Raw genomic sequence first — 16,347 nt, forward strand, 5'->3', positions numbered from 1 at the left:
AGACGGCATTTGGGACAGGCTTTAATGTGGGCCCAGCCACAAGAGGACACGGCCGCAGAGCAGACCACCTGGTGAGGCGACACTGGCTGCAAGCCAGCCAGGAGAGACTGGCCATCTCTCTCTCTCTAGGGGCTCGTGGAAGGCGGCTGTTTAGGATTAGGTGATGTCACAGCCAAGAGGACGGCTGTGGGCCTGGGAGCAGAGATCAGGGCCAGACCTTAGGGAGAAGGGAGAAGGGGGAATGGAGACAGCAGCCTTTCATGCCACACCATTTCTCATAAGGAACCAAATAAGGATGCAACTTCTAGTTTTCTCATCTAGTAAATGACCCGTGGGAGGGATGCCCTCATTTATTTGCCCATAGGAATGCCATACATTTCTTTGCAAAGACCTGAAGGTGCTATGAATGCTACCTACCTTAAAACCATTACTTCCATGCCACTTCTGTTAGGGTTAAACTACTCCTACTTCTTAACAAGAAAACAGGTAAAAACAGCTTAGGTAAGGTACACAAACCAACCTTGTCAGAGCAGTTCACAGACATGCCCATTTTCCCCCTTAACTCAAGGTAAGAACTTCTAAAATGAGACACTGAACTTACAGGACTGATTAACAATTAAAAATTTACTGCCACATGAAAAAGAGTGGTTATAAAAATAAATTTTTTCATTATTTTTATGAGTCTGAGCCTCTAAAAGCAAGAAAAGCAAAGGAAAATGGCACGGAATTTGGGGCGTGGACTCAAAGTCCCGCCCTGACCTACCACTTGATAGCTGGATGCCCCAAATGAGTCACCCTCCTCACTGAGGTTCCCAACCCAAGTTCTCTTGCCTATAACTCGGCACAGACGCAGCCATCTCTCCCTCTCTCTCTGTCTCATCCTTCTCCTCCTCTCCTCCCTCCTCTCTCATTCCCCACCTCCCACCCGAAACACGAGGTCCAACAGCTGGTCTCGATCACTACACTGTAATCCAGCATACTTTCTTATCAAGAAAAACTGTACAATGAACTTTCATGCAAAAACCCACGGGTCGAATTAAGAACCAGAACCAACAAAAATAATATGTTCCGGAGTAAATGAGGAAAAAGGGCACTGGGTTGAAGCTGGGACTAGATATGTCTCTCAGAGCCAGGCCGCACCTGCTAATGACTAAAATATTTGATTACCTTAATTATCCTGGCTGCATAACCAAGAGGTGCTGGTGGTCATGAAATTCCAGAATACTAAAAACTCAGCCACATTTTCATTATAGCATTCTCTACTGTGTTGAAGTCAAGACAGCAAAAGACTGCCAACAGCATTTTCACTTTAATTTTCTGGTAAGACAAAAAGAAAAATTAACATTGGAGCCAAATTCTCCATTTTTAGACATGCTAAATTCTTCGAGGAAAAAATATCCATGGTTATAAGAAACTGAAATCATTTTTATATACTTTATTAGAAAATATGCATTTATGCTTTGCTTAAAAGGTATTAAAAAAAACAAAACCTCAGGCTAATAATCTTAAATGTTTACCTGTTACTACCCTTCCAGTAGTTAGGAAAGAAGAAAAGTGAAATAAAAGCTGAAGCACTTACTGATGGGACATCAAATGACTGGCATATTGAGCAACAACGATATCCAGAAAACAGACCTAAAAAAATCCTTTTTTGGTACATGCAATTAATAATTACCAAAATAATACTGGTTTTGAATCCAAAACTCACTTCTGTGTAAATGAATCTACTCTAAACAATGACAGAAATGGTCACAAATGTACCACCAAAAAAACCCCCACAAAACACCTTGCCTATTTAGCTCTTGATTTTGCTTTTAAAATACTTTGAGGCCTCTTTTGAGGCCTTCTGAGAACAGCAAAACTCTTCAGCTCACCATCATTTCATCTTATTAATAAGCACATTATAAAATACTTTAAGCTGAATATAGCATTTATTATCTCTTCCCTCTCAGCTGTTAAAGGACTAGCTTGTTCCAAATATGGCATGATCTTTTCCAAGTTCTACGATTTAGGCACGACATAATTCTTCAACAAATTATTCTGTCTTGTCATGACTGACAAGATGACTTAACTGGAGATAAACAGGCTAATGAAAACTATTCAGGTCTGATTTTCCATTGCTATTTTGTAAGGTTGAAAAACAAAGCTTAACGTAAAACTATCTTCTCTTTGAAGTTAGGAAGTGGGGTTTTCGCTAACTAGACAGGTAAACCCCAGCTGAGGGAAGAGGCAGAGGCCACCTGCTCAGGATGCTGTAGGAGGGATTCCTCCATTGGGTGGAAAATTTCCCTGCATGACCTCTAAGGTCTTTTGCTAACCTCAGAAACTGAGACTCGGTTTTTGAAAAGTAGAAGCAAAGCAAGTGTGATGTGTAGGCAGAGAGCAGAAGAGCGCTGGAAAATTAGAAGCCAAGGTTGGAATCCCGCTTCCACTTCTATGTGAACTTAAATAAGGCATTTCACTTTCCTCTTTCAAAATGAAAGACTGAGAGAAGAAAATGAAGATCCTAACATTCTGAGCCTACGGCTTCCTCCTATGCCTGCCTCGGCCACCCACCACCTTCCCACTACTGCACCTTACCATAATTAGGCAGCTTTTTAAAGCATCTAATTAATGGAACACAGAAATTAAAACCTTTAACTTTCTATTTCTGGCTTGTTGCAAATGTGCAACAGCATTTTACCAAGGAGTAGTTAATGCCACACAGTTCTTGATATACTGGCTTTTCTTGAACTCCAGTGACAGTTACAATGACAAGTTGTAAGCAAGGAGGTCGTTACCATGGGGACCCATTAGGATTCCCGGGGCGGGGGGTGGGGGGGAGAATCCAGCAGGCTTTCCCCCCTTTTGGTCAGAGCATTTTTTGATGGTCTGGATCTACCAATTCAGAAAGCCTGATCTATTTTTTCTTCGGCAAGCTGCCTTTAAGAAATGTAGCAGGTCTAAAAGGGTTATTTTTTAAGAAGTTTGCCAATCCCATCACCACAATCTGTAATCCAGATTAATTCAGTAGTTTGCAAGCTTTAAAAAGAAAGTGTGTGTGTGTGTGGGGGGTCCTTCCCTGATGGCTCAGTGCTAAAGAATCAGCCTGTCAGTGCAGGAGACACAGGTTCAATCCCTGATCTGGGAAGATCCCACAGGCCATGGGGCGTCTAAGTCCACGCGCCACAACCACCAAGCCTGTGCTCCAGAGCCCGGGAGCTGCACCTACTGAAGCCCAGGAGCTTTGAGTCCAGAGCCCCAGCTCCAGAGCAGGAGACGCCACCACAGTGAGAAGCCCGTGCACCTCACCAGAGACCGAGCACAGCCGAAAATGAACACACATTCTTAAAAACAGACTTGTAAGTGCATCCAGAGGCTACTAAAAATGGCACGATAAAAGCAATAACGATAGAAGAGACACTGGTGTCTTTCTGTGATCATTTCCCAAGTGGCATACAATTCTGACAAAATATTACCTGTTTTAATGACACTCTTATGAGTTAGTCAAGTTTTAATCTCTCTACTCATAGAAGCAAATAAGCACAAGCCCACTGAAGGCTCATGACCTGTGCATGCTGTCGTTTCTTTTCAGATCACTGCACTGCGGAGCTGTATTTAGTGTTTTCCCATCAAGACTTCAAAGTTCTCCAAATCAAGATTCTCCTCAAGAAATTTCAGCTTCGCTACACGATTTTGTCAGAAATACGTCACAGAGAATAATCATAAAAACAAAACTTATTATAAAATAAACCACACTGTTCAGACCAGAACAGAGTTTAAATTGCAGGTCTGCCTCCAAATCTGCTGTGTATGGACAAAGGGAGATGGACTGTCACTCCCAGCTAAGTGTGCGCTGGGGCTCAGGCTCCCCCGAGACCCATTCTGTTAGAAGATACCTTAAGAAAGAAGGTCATTTACAAGGCTAATCTGTGGATCCGGTTTGATCAGAAAAGAGGAGCCGTCAGAATTCAGAATAAAACATTTCTCTATGCCTTACTTAACCCAAAGCAAAGTCACACCAGACAAATTAACACTAATAAGAATAGCGCTCGATTTCTCAGTAGTAGTCTGAAACTGCGCCTACCCCAGGCCTGATGCACAATTACCCCAAGAGCCACAAGGTGCTTGCAACAAAGCTGAAAGACGTGCCCCTGTACTCACAAAAGTCTTTCTTTGATCTCACACTAATGATTATTGAAAAACCTAAATATGAACACCAGTAAGATAAAATGTGTTGAAACAGAATTCATAACCTAAAAAACAAATCACAAATTTACAAGTCTAAAGAGGGAAAAAAAAGGAAGACCTAAGGAGACAAGCTACACTATCAACTAAAAGTAAACAACAGGCATCAGGATATTCCACAGAAACACTCCATCCGGTTTTGATGTATTTACTCACCCAAGCTTTCCTAGAGCAGGTCCAAGAGGGTTATTTTTAAGCAGTTTCCCAATCCAATCTCCACAATCTATAACCCAGATTATTTCAGTAAAGTTTGCAAGCAAAAAAAAAAAAAGACTTGCATCCAGAGGCTATTGAAGGAACGTGGCATTCGATACAAACAATAATGAAATAGTAAACATGGCGTCTTTCCGTGATCATTTCCCATAAACTTTAAATTGGAAGAACAAAAGACAAACCCAAAGCAGAGTGTTGACACATTCGTTTACTATTAGACATCCAGAGACAGAGAGAGACTCAGGTCACAGGACTTAAGAGGCAAACTCTTGGGTGCTTTATTTGTTTTTACTACTGGTTTACAATTTCCTTGATTTTATTTTTAAATGCATGTCTTGGCCCAGAAAAGCAAGAGAGCACAGACTGCCAACAGTATCAGATTCTCCTTTTCTTATTTTCTGGAGCTGCAGAAAACAGAGCCAGAATCCGGGCTGTCAAGGAGCCTCTGACTCTGTCCAGGCAGCATACGGCGGCGTGAGGCTTTAGGATACACAAAGGCTTTTATAGTACAAATCTCAGCCAACTTAATGTTCTTTCAATGTAAAGTGGCTTTTATTTTCCCCCCAGAAAACTCTCTGGAGCTTTAAGGTACTGACAATTTTCAAAAGAAAATGATTTAAAGAAATGGAGCCACAGAATTTCAGTCTTAAAAGTTTCCTTCCTATTTCTAATCTTTACAACTGAACTGTCTCAAACATAAAATTGTCATTTGATATACAGTATTTCAATATTTACCGATTACTTACTTTGTGCAAGGGCCCTATACCAGTAAGCACTCTGGACTGTAAAAATGTAAACGTCTCCTATGAACAGCGCTTGGCTCAGTACTATACACACGCTGTGGCACAAGGTGAAGGCACAGCATTACTGAGGTTGTATTTGCAACAATTTGGGTTTCAATGTAAAATAGTGACTTTCAGCTCTTCCTGCCCTGCACATCTATATACCTTCCTGGCTGTATACAAATCCATGTTTCTTTTTCCTGTTTCAATAGTATAGAGCAATGTTACATTTCTCTGGCATAAAGTCTTTCAACTTAACAGAAACCAAATGATCGCAGGAAGAAAAAGAAGTCAAATTAGAAGCATTAAACTCTTTCTCAGAGCTTCCCTCTCCCCCTCCTTAACATTTCTCAAACAGAAAAACATCACTGTGATGCCCCCGTTACAGACCATTCATGAAGCTCCTAACTGAGCTGAGACCAGACAGACTCCATCAACTGGGCACACAGCCACTCACCATTACCCTTTGTTTAGAGTCTCAACTGCCGTTCAACCCACATTATTGTGTTCCACTCAAGTCCATCAATTTTCTCAAAAGAGAAAACAATCAGGAAACAAGCAAATGTGTTATTTAACTAGAAAATGAATAAAGGATCTAATTCATATGCCTCACAAAAAACTCTTTAAAAATGATGGCTCACTTTAAATTTCCTATCTTAAATAGCAGTATTACTTTATTACCAGTCTTACATGCCTAAGAACGAGTTGTAAACAAATAATCATTAGAAACTTGTTTTTTAAAAAAGCCCGAGCCCTCCATCTTGAGCTGGCAAAGCGCGAGAGAAGCACTCTGCACCAGAAGGGACAGCACAAATGCATGTCTGCACCACACAGGTGGGGAAGAAAAGGCCCAAGCAGCCCGGGGGGCGGGGCAGGGAGTGGAGGGGAAAAGGCAACATTCCAAAGAGCCATGATCCCAGGCTTGACTATCCTAAGATTCAAATGACTTTAAGAAATGTTAAAATTTAAAAAAAAAGAAATGTTAGGCAGGGCTCTGCAGTAAGCATCTTAGCCAAAGCTCTTTTGGTTGTAATTACGGAGAATTTCCTCCAAACTATCTTAAGCAAAAGAGGCACTAACTGAAAAGACAGGACCCAAAGGCAGGAAGTGTAACAGGGCCACACCTGGAAAGCCTTTATACACCCAGGCTTCCGTTCCACACGTGTCTGCAGTGGGTCTCTCTCCAGGGCTGTGCCTCTCAGCAGCGCTTCCTTCTGGATAAATCCACTTACCTCTCCCTCCCTGTACTGGCCTTCCCTGCTTCCACAGATGTAAGCCTCTCAGCAGCGCTTCCTTCTGCGTAAATCTTACCCCCACCCCCCACCCCCCCATACTGGGCTCCCTGCTTCCACAGATACAAGCCTGAATTTGGCAGTGCCCTGGCATCTGCCTATCTGTGCCAAGTTCTCTGAATTCAGGTGGACCTGTTTGTTCCCTGAAGGCATGCGTCTCAGTTCCAGTCTCAAATTCCTAGGAGAAACTGATTTGCCCAGCTTAGGCTAAGTGCCTGCCCGCGGTCCAGTAAACTGTTAAAAGAAGAGCTAGGTCACAGAGTGTAGGGACTGCATGCCTGACTCCTCAGAAGATGTGTAATACACTAAATAAGCAATAAGGCAGTCTGCATCCTCAAAAAGAAACTTAAAATCTCACTGAAAAAATATATTAATACTAAATAATAGCCTATGACACACTACAGAGTGAACGGGCAGGAACAGCTTCATGACAGAGGCCAGCTGTGCACTGAAGGACACACGGAAATAGAGCCGTGCTCAGGGAGGGCCGAGGGGCACAGCATGCAGCGCCTGCTCCTCTCGCTTCGGCGACACGTCCAAGAATTAGGGACCTAAGGAACAGACAGTCTCTTACCACATGAAGATCTTCTGTGAAATATCCTAGCTGAAAGCGTGCTGTAAGGCTTAAAAGGATTATAGGCCACAGAGCAGTCCTGCTTCAAAGTGCAGCAGTGACCCGCCCGCTGCCGAACGTGGGCCACGCATTTTCAAGGTGCCTGTCACCACCCCCCTGAGCCTGTCACCACCACCCTGACTTCCTGTCACCCCCGGGACCCCCTAGATTCTGGCTCAGGTGGCCGCCAGGGCAGCACAGGTGTCTCACTGGTAATATCCCACCCAACCCAGCACGGTTACCACGCAGACAACTCAGGCTGAGCTGGGTGACAGTAGTGTGTGGGGAGGGGACTGGAACAGAAAAGAGCAATGTTTCCCACATACAAAAGCTGTAAGCACAAAACAACTGGGAAAAGCCTAAATTATCTGTACAAAACAGAAACTAGCAAAAACTTAACAGATGTCCAAAAACTACTGGGTTAAAAAAGACAGTCTACTCACAGTAGACTATTAGTTACCCCACATTATCACCAAAATGTCACACATTCCCACATGCGAGAGCTTGCTTCAATCTCACAAGAAACAAAAAGGTAAAAACAACAACGAGAAAGTGGTGACAGTTTCTAATCCACTGGTTCCTTTGGTGAAGAGTAACAATGTTATGGAAATGAAAACTACAGACCTATCCAAATTAAATGTCTAACACTATAAAATTAAACAGCTTTAGAACCAAAAAAACTTCATTTTGTATAATCCCCAAACTAAAGACATTTCCCAATCTGGGGATAAAATTTCAATGGAGTTTCAATGTGGAGGGGGAAGTGATATTTAACTCCATTTTTTCAAAGCTGAACACAGCCATGGAGGTCAGAAAAAGCTAGCCAACAGTTCTTTCTAAAGCCACACCCCTAACCTACAAGCACATCCCCAAAGAGGCATATTAAAACCAAGTAATTGAGATCCACTAGATCTCACTGCCGCCTCCAAACCAGAACTCACCATTCCTCTTCCTATCTTCTGCCACATTTTCTAAGTGAAGTAAAAGAAAAATCAAAATGTTACAACTCAAATGCTGTTCTAAAAGTGAGTCCATTTCTTGTAAAGTGGGGAAAAGGTCAGCTGATTGAGGGTTACATCAGAACTTCACAAAGTTCTAAGAATTGAAATGCTTTAAAATCATTTAATGTAAGATATTTTATACTCGGTCTCCCCAAACTAGACTTTCTCATCTCCTGAGCATACAGGCTAATTTTAATGTAACTTTTATGAAAGTCATGTTCTCTGTATGAAAATTTAAAAACAATGGCAAGTATGAAGAAAAGAAAAACTGCTCATGTTGCAATCCCCCCAAAAAAACTTTGGTATTTATCCTTCTAGCCTGTGAGGTAACATTTTTTGAGGAATTAAAGATTTCCTTAGCAGAAAGAATGTGTTAAGTTAATGTGGAGTTCATGGATACAAAACATTCTTGAAAATTTTTACAGGTCTGGAACTCAAAGAAGTTAAAAATAAATGTATGCTCGCGGCTTCCACAGCGCAGCAGGTTAAACAGTAACTACAGAGCACGGGAATTCCCTGGCGGGCCAGTGTTTCAGGCTCAGGGCTTCCACTTCAGTGGGCCCAGGTTCGATCCCAGGTTGGGCAACTGCAACTAAAATCCCACAAGCTGCGTGCACCCGCCAGAAAATCCAAACAAACTACACAACAGTTCTGTTGATTAACTCTGTTATGAAACCAGTACTTTAAGGAGACTTTGCCAACTGCCAATTTCAAGGCAAGGACAAGTTACAATTACAAAGATCTCATCAAGAAAACTGTCTTCAGTAAATTACAAACTGAGATAGGGATTCTTGATACAATAGTTTACTAAGCAAATAGCTACAACCAATTAACTCTTTCAACTCTTCATTCAGCCACTCAGCTGTCTGACTCCTTGTGACCCCATGGTGTTCAACACACGAGGCTTCTGTCCTTCACCATCTCCCAGAGCTTGCACAAACTCATGTCCATTGAGTCGGTGATGCCGTCCAAGCATCTCATCCTCTGTCATTACAACTCTAAATATTAGAGTCCACCCTCTCCACAAGCCTAAAACTAGTTATCTATAACCAGGTGTCCCTAGAGCAAATCCAGTAATATACTCATTTGTATTTTTCAGTTTTCTATGAACACAGAAGACTGCCTATTAACAAACTCCATGTGAAGTACACAAAGTGAAGATGTCACGGAACCACATTAGCCAAGCATTCCACAGGGAACAATGAGCTGAAAGTTTCCATAGGAAAGCACACTCTTCCCAGCAAAACAATTCAGATGCACAAATTAGGCTTTAGGAAACAATCTTATCCCTAAGCCACAATGAACAAAGGAAAATGTGCAACAGAAAACACCTGAAAGAGGGGAAAGGAAGGAACGCTGGCATAGCTACCGTCTATGTGCGGCCCACGAGCCATGCTAACTGCGTCTTTCATTTGGCTTAACTGCATTACTGAGCAACGAAGGAGCAGTAGGCCCATTTTTACAGATGGAAAAAGGGAACAGCATTATCAGCACTGTACCAGGCACGACTCAGCGCCCAGCTCAAGTTATCTCAATCAATCCTCACATCACCACTCCAGGTGATCTCCATTTTAAAGATGGGGGGTGGAGCCCAGAAATGTTACGGTCACACAGTGATATTACCAATTTAAGGCCCAGAGCTGGAGGTGTCAAACCTACCCCTGCCAGGCTCTGCTCATAAACCCTATTCAAGTCACATTCTTTCAAACCAGATTTCAAAACAATTTTAAAAACTCAAAAATCCTAGAATCAACTTTCAATTATGAGATTAATTCTCCACGTTTTGTTAAAAAATTTCTTGTTTTGGAATACAGTCAATATTTGATAACTATAAATGGGGCAAAACCTTTAAAAATTGTGAATCACTGTCGTACGTCTGAAACATATAATACTGTAAATCAACCATACCTCGATTAAAAAATTAGTATAAAAATTTTGTTTGTATTTTACTTGCTCTTTGAACATTTCAGCAGGCCATGGCACCTCTAGGAAGAGGTGTGCAGGTAAATACAAGATTATATTAATAGCAATCAATTAGCAGAATTTGTAAGTTTTGCTAACAAGGCCTACATATAAAGTTAATTGTTATTTCAAACATATAGTGAAATACTTGAACTTCCATGATACAGTCTACTTTTAACTATTACCAAAAATAATCAAGAATCAAGGAATAGTTCTGAACAAAAAAATGGTTCATATTGTTTGAAAGAGAGGAATGTAAGGGGCTTTCCTGGTGGTTAAGCCATTAAGAATCCACTTTGCAATGAATGGGACACCCGTTTGATCCCTAGACCAGGAAGATCCCACATGCTTCAGAGCAACTAAGCCCATGCGCCACAATTACTGGGTGCCCTGGAGTCCGAGAGCCAAAACTATCAAAACCTGTGTGCCCAAGAGACCGTGCTCTGCCACTGGGAAAGCCACCGCAACAAGACGCCCACACACCAGAATTAAAGAGTAGCCCTTGCTCTCTCTAACTAGACAGCCTGAGCGCAGCAACTATGACCCTAAATAAATCATTAAAAAAAAAGGGGGGTATATAAATTCCTCACTAACACTACAGTAAAATCCTGTGCATCAAGTACTGGGAAGCTTGTAACACCTCTTTAGGACAACAGAGTTAACCAAATAAAACTTCCAGTTCATCTCACGTCCCAAGAATTAATATTAATCACGCTCCTTTTGTTAGTGGAGAGGAAGAAAAAAGGAGTTGGAGGCTACGTCCAAAAAGCAGAGAGGAAAAGTAGACAGTCAAGCAGCTCAAAATCAGTTATAAGCCTCCAAATAAACAAGGAAAAGCTCATCGTAAGAAGAAAGCCTTTCACCATGAGAATACTCTGAATATACAGAAACAGACTCGGAGGCTTATGATAACCTTCAGAAGGCTCTAACCCTTAAAGTATTCATTATTACTTCTAAGTAGGCCATTAAACGCCAGGTCTATAGACTTTTCCTCTGCACAGTATGGACTACCGGGATACCAGCCCACTCCTGAGCAAAAAGCACTCGTGCAAGTTACACAGTAAGAGCAGAAACTTGCCTTTTCTTTCTCTTCATGTGGTACTTCTCCTGTACATATAAACCACAAATTAGAAGTGATGCTGATAATCGTGATCTGGGTTACTGTTACATACTTTTAAGCACACTGATACGTTTCAAAGATCTGAGGGAATCTGTGGACATCCCCCTGTAATTGGCAATTCCCATGAAGAGCAAGCATTCTAACCAATTCAAGAGCCTTTAGGGAGCACCAAGAGAGGGCAAGATACCAAGATGAAGGAGATGTCCCTGACTTCAATCAGCAGAGGACTTCAACCACAGAAAGTCCTAATACCTGCTACACATGGACAAACTTTGAAAACTGGGCTACATGAAATAAGCCAGACACAAAAGGATACACACTGCACAATTCCAATTACATGAAATATCCAGAACAGGCAAATTCACAGGGACTGCCAGTAGCCCTGAGGTTACCAGGCGCGAGGAGGGAGCAATGGATGGTTATTACTTAATGGTTACAGATTTTCTGCTTGGGTTGAAGAAAGCACTTTGGAAACAGGCAGAGACGACGACTGCGCAACGAATGTGCTTCGTGTTGTTGCACTGCACTCTTGAAACGGGGAGAGCTCCCTAGCGGCCTAGTGCTGAGGATTTCGGGCTTGCACCGTTGTGGCCCCTGTTCAACTGCTCTTCGGGAAAGTGAGATCCTGCAAGCCAAGTGGCATGGAGCAGCCAAAAAAAAAGGTGAAAATGACCTAAACCTATGAAACTCGGAGAAGAAAACAGGGGCTAAGCTTCATGGCACTGGACTGGGCAGTGGTTTCTGGGATGAGACACCAAAAGCACAGGCTACAAAAGCAAAAGCAAAGGACACGACAGAGTGGAAAGGCGCGGGCGAAAGTGTGTGTGAGCCTCAGACATCTGCTAAGGGGCCAACATTCAGAGCAAATGAAGAGCTTCACCTCAACACCACCCAAATTTTTTTATTTTTTTAAATGGGCGAAGGACTTCAACAGGCATTTCTGCAAAGCTGATATAGAAATGGTCACCAAGCATATGAAAAGATGTTGATCATTAGTCAGAAATGCAAATCAAAACCACAGGGAGTCCTCACACCCGTTAGAATGACTACGGTCAGAGAAGAACCCTGGCATCCAGTGGCGAGGACTCTGTGCTCCAGCCACGGGGCAGGGTTCAGTCTCCGGGGGAGGACTACGATCCCGCATGCCCCATGGTGTGGCCAAAAAAAGAAAACAAACGCTGGGGAGCCTGGGGAGATGGACGGACTCTTGCGCACTGCTTGTGGGATGGTGTGACAGTGCAATCCTTGGAAAACAGTACGGAGGCTCCTCAAAGACTTCAGCAGAGAACCACCCCACGCTCCAGCCAACCCACTCCTGAGCACCAGCCGGAAGAGACTGAACAGCCATACTCACAGCAGCGCCAATCACAATGGCCCGGAGGTGGAAACAACCCGTGTCCATCGACAAATATACAGGCAAAGTGTGGCATATTCACATAACAGGTTATTCAGCCTTTAAAGGGAAAGAAATCCTGCCACGTGCTACAACACAGATGAGCCTTAAAGACACTCTAGTAAGTGAAAGAACCCAGTCACAAATAGCCACCTATAAATAGAAAAGTCGTCAAATTCATAGAAGTAGTAAGCAGAATGGCAGTTATGAATGGCTGGGGTGAGGAGAAGAGGAAGAAAATGGGAGTTGTTTGATGGATATATAATTTCAGATTTAGAACATGAAAAAGTTCTGGAGATCTATTTTCCATTAATATGAATGTACTTAATGCCAGGGGCTTCCCTGATGGCTCAGTGGTAAACAACTCTCCTCTCTGCAGAAGACATGGGTTCAATCCCTGGTTTGGGAAGATCCCCTAGAGGAGGAATCGGCAACAACCCACTCCAGTTTTCCTTCCTGGGAAATTTCATGGACAGAGGAGCCTAGTGGGCTATAGTGCATCTGGCTGCAAGAGAGTCAGACACCACTTGGCAATCACAAGTTAACGCTACAAAACCATACGTTCAAAAATAATTAGGACGGTAACTTTCAGGTTATGCGCTTTATGCCACATTAAAAAAATGATTAGAATGGCAAAACTGTGTTAGATTTATCACAATTTTTAAAATAATGTACTATACTAAAACTACAAAACTGTACAGTATGTGAATTACATCTCAATACAGCTGTTAAAAAAAAAAGCAGAGGAAACAGAGTTTAACCAAATTCTATCATTTGCTGGTTTAAGAAAAGAGCGCAATATGTTGGAAGTACCCAGATCCTGGAGCTCAGAGAGGATCCTACGCTTCTGCTTCCTCCAACTTCTTCACCCCAGCCTCCATGTGACAGCCCTTTTCCTTCCCTCCCCAAGGCACATCACCACCACCTTTAACCTCCCAGTTCCTTATTATGTACTATGTCTGGCCTCCCAGGAAAGTTAAGTTAAAGAAGCTACACTGGCAGTCACAGGAAAGGGCACAGAATTCAAGACTCAGATTCTACGTTCAGCAGCAGAGCCAAAATATTTTTAAAAAGGAAAAAAAAAAAAATCACACAGTAGACATATAATAAATGTCAGGTCTCTGCCCTTCCTCTCCTCTCCTTTCAACCCAGCATATTTAAAAGAGCAAATTCTCAGCTCCCATGCTGGGATAGCCTCTGGCCTAACTCACATGTGCTGGAGCTATAAACACAGCATCATTTAATATGTAGTTGTTAATGCCTATCACCTATTATTAAATCCTAAAAACACATCACAAAACTATTAACTAGGATAAGCCTATTTTGATAAAATAATAAACTTTTCTACTACATATAAAAAGAGATAGTGACATAAAGACTAAACATTACCAATCACCTCTGAGTGGTGGAACTAAGGGTAAAGCTCTCCCTTTCTGGCATATCTGCATTTTTAATAATGCATTTGTAACTTCTGTAATAAGAAATATAACTGTCAGAAGAATAAATCATTCTGGCTTAAAATTTCACTGTCTACCTCTGATACCACACTACTGCACTGAAGCTGAACTGAAACAGTCATGATTCCCTACATTTCACAGACGAGAATGAACTGAGGTGCAAAGCAAGACACTTGGTCCAGGCTGTATGGCTAGTAACAGAGCAGGGATGACAATTAAGGCCTTCCAACTTCAAGTCCTTTCCGTTCCACCACATCTTAAAGAGCAATCTGCATTACTGCTCATCATATATATACATATATATATATATATTTAATCTATGTTGAAACTGTCCTAAGCAAGTAATCTGGAAGCTGAGGCTCTGTTTCCTCATCTGAAAAGTGAAGTGGTTGGAAAAGCTATTCTATCTCACCAGCTCATCTAGCCTCAGCAGCGAATGGATTTTAAGTCTAGATACCAACTGAGGAGAAGAAAACCCCGTGGGCAAAAATGAATGAATAATTGGAAAGAAGCTGAGGCCTGTGCTCTGGGTCAAGGGCCATTTTCAATGGAATGAGGCTGTGGACAGTCAAGAGCCAAGAGCCCGCTGGGGAAACTCAACTTCCTGGTTGAAGCAACAGCTGAAAGCTCCGGCTTCGCTTCCCTACCAGCAGTGCTTCAATCTTTGCTAACTTACGAGGAGAAACCGCAGACTTATAAGTAAAGTTAGAAGAATGTAACAACACAGCCGTAGGGGAGGGAGCTGGAGCAATAGTTTATGCACGCTATGGCAACTGGATTATTTTCCAAGTGGACTCGTGAACATTAAAGTGGAAAGAACCCTTGGTGGTTCTCAGAGACGACCCTTCCTCAGCGAGAATTTCAGGAGACACTGAAACTTGGCAATACCCCTCCGAGAGATGTCACACTTGTGGAAAAGGCCAGAGAATCCAACTAAAGCCTCTTCAACCTACAGAGCATCAAAGAAAGCGAAAAGACCTTTATTAAGGGTGACGTTCTCGCAAAGGATTCATCGGGTGTCTGTAACCTCTTACACTGCAAGCATTATAAAGCACTCCACGCTGTCTGACACTACCAGGCAGCCTTCTCACTCGAAGGTAATAAAAGTACAGCATTAACTTTGTTGGCGAGAAAAAGAAAAAAAAGGATTCCATTTTGCTAAAGCAGCCTCCTCCGACCAAAACCCTACCACCTGCCCCTCCACTACGGGGATGAGCCTAAACCAAAGAGAAGCTGCTTCAAGCCTACAACCGTCCTCGAGAATTAAAACAACATCCTTCCCGGAGAACCGCAACCGAAGACGCCAGAAGCTTCAATTCCAAAAGCAGGTCCTTTAGCGAAGGAAGAAAGCTCCCGGCCGTGCTCTCGGCGCTCCCGGGTGCGAGAATCCAGCCCAGCTACTAGGCCATGACTGGGTGAGCACCTGACGTGGGGGGAGGGTGAGCCAAGGCCCTAGCGGATCTGGGGCGAGGAACTGGGGGGCTCCCGAAGCTCCAGAGAAGCAGCGCGGCCCTCCAGAGGCGGGGGTCCTGGGGACACCCCACCCCTACCCCAAGGATAAGCACCGAGAACACGTGGGGCGACAGGCGCAGGGAAGGGGTGTCCCGGGCAGGCAGCCTCGGTCTGGCACGGCGGCCGGAAAAAAGGAGGACGGAGCTACCCCCGGGGCAGGGAACCGAGCCCTCGGAGCCCCGAGGGGGAAGGCAAAGGGCGCGGGCAAGGGGCAAGGCCACGAGGAGGGCGGGTCTCCCTGGGCGCCGAGGCACGCGCCGGGACCCGGGCAGCGGAGGACCCCGACACCCGGGGAGAGACCGCGGACCTGCCTCCAGGGGCCGCGGGGAAGCCGGAGCGGCCGCGCCGGGAGGGGCCCTGGTGACCCCGCGGGGCCGCCTGGACCGGACCCGCCCCGCGGCGCCTCCCTCCTGCCCCTTCCCTCCCACCCGCGCGGCCCGTTATCCCGCGGCCGCCGCACTCACCAGCGGCTGCACCTCAGCCCGCCGCCGCCTCAGCTGCTGCCTGCGCCTCCGCAGCCGCCGCCGCCGCCGCCTCGCTGCTGAGGCCGAGTCCCGGGGGAGCCGCCGCGTCCCGCCGCCGCCGCCGCTGCCGCCGCCGCCAGAGCAGAACACCCCAAAATGGCGGCACTTCCGGCGCCTACCACCGGCGGGGAGGGCCGACGCGGAGGGGGAGGGCGGCTCGGGGGAACGTACCACCGCGGTGCCGCCCGCAGCGCCGAGCCGAGCGGGGCCCGGCGCAGGGGCGGGCCGAGCGCCCGGCGCTGCAGCGCCCC

The 16,347-nt window shown here is 44.5% G+C and overlaps 1 protein-coding gene across 35 annotated transcripts in view; it reads right to left on the minus strand.

Annotated features, from left to right (window-relative positions):
* CELF1 (CUGBP Elav-like family member 1) overlaps positions 1-16,197 on the minus strand; it is a 66,554-nt gene extending 50,357 nt beyond the window's left edge. For 33 of the 35 annotated variants that reach the window (XM_060400134.1, XM_060400131.1, XM_042233536.2 and 30 more), the window contains exon 1: positions 16,037-16,197. Coding sequence is in view for 1 of the 35 variants with exons in the window: in XM_060400129.1 (XP_060256112.1) it covers positions 7,089-7,093 (5 nt within the window). In the remaining 34 variants the exon portion in view is untranslated. Of the gene's footprint in view, positions 1-1,167; positions 1,318-7,088; positions 15,899-16,036 lie in introns of those variants that run through there. The other 2 variants (XM_042233538.2, XM_060400129.1) reach the window with 2 other exon arrangements.
* Positions 16,198-16,347: the final 150 nt, after the last annotated feature.

The sequence above is a fragment of the Ovis aries genome, chromosome 15 (assembly GCF_016772045.2).
Source record: "Ovis aries strain OAR_USU_Benz2616 breed Rambouillet chromosome 15, ARS-UI_Ramb_v3.0, whole genome shotgun sequence".
NCBI classification, from domain to species: Eukaryota; Metazoa; Chordata; class Mammalia; order Artiodactyla; family Bovidae; genus Ovis; species Ovis aries.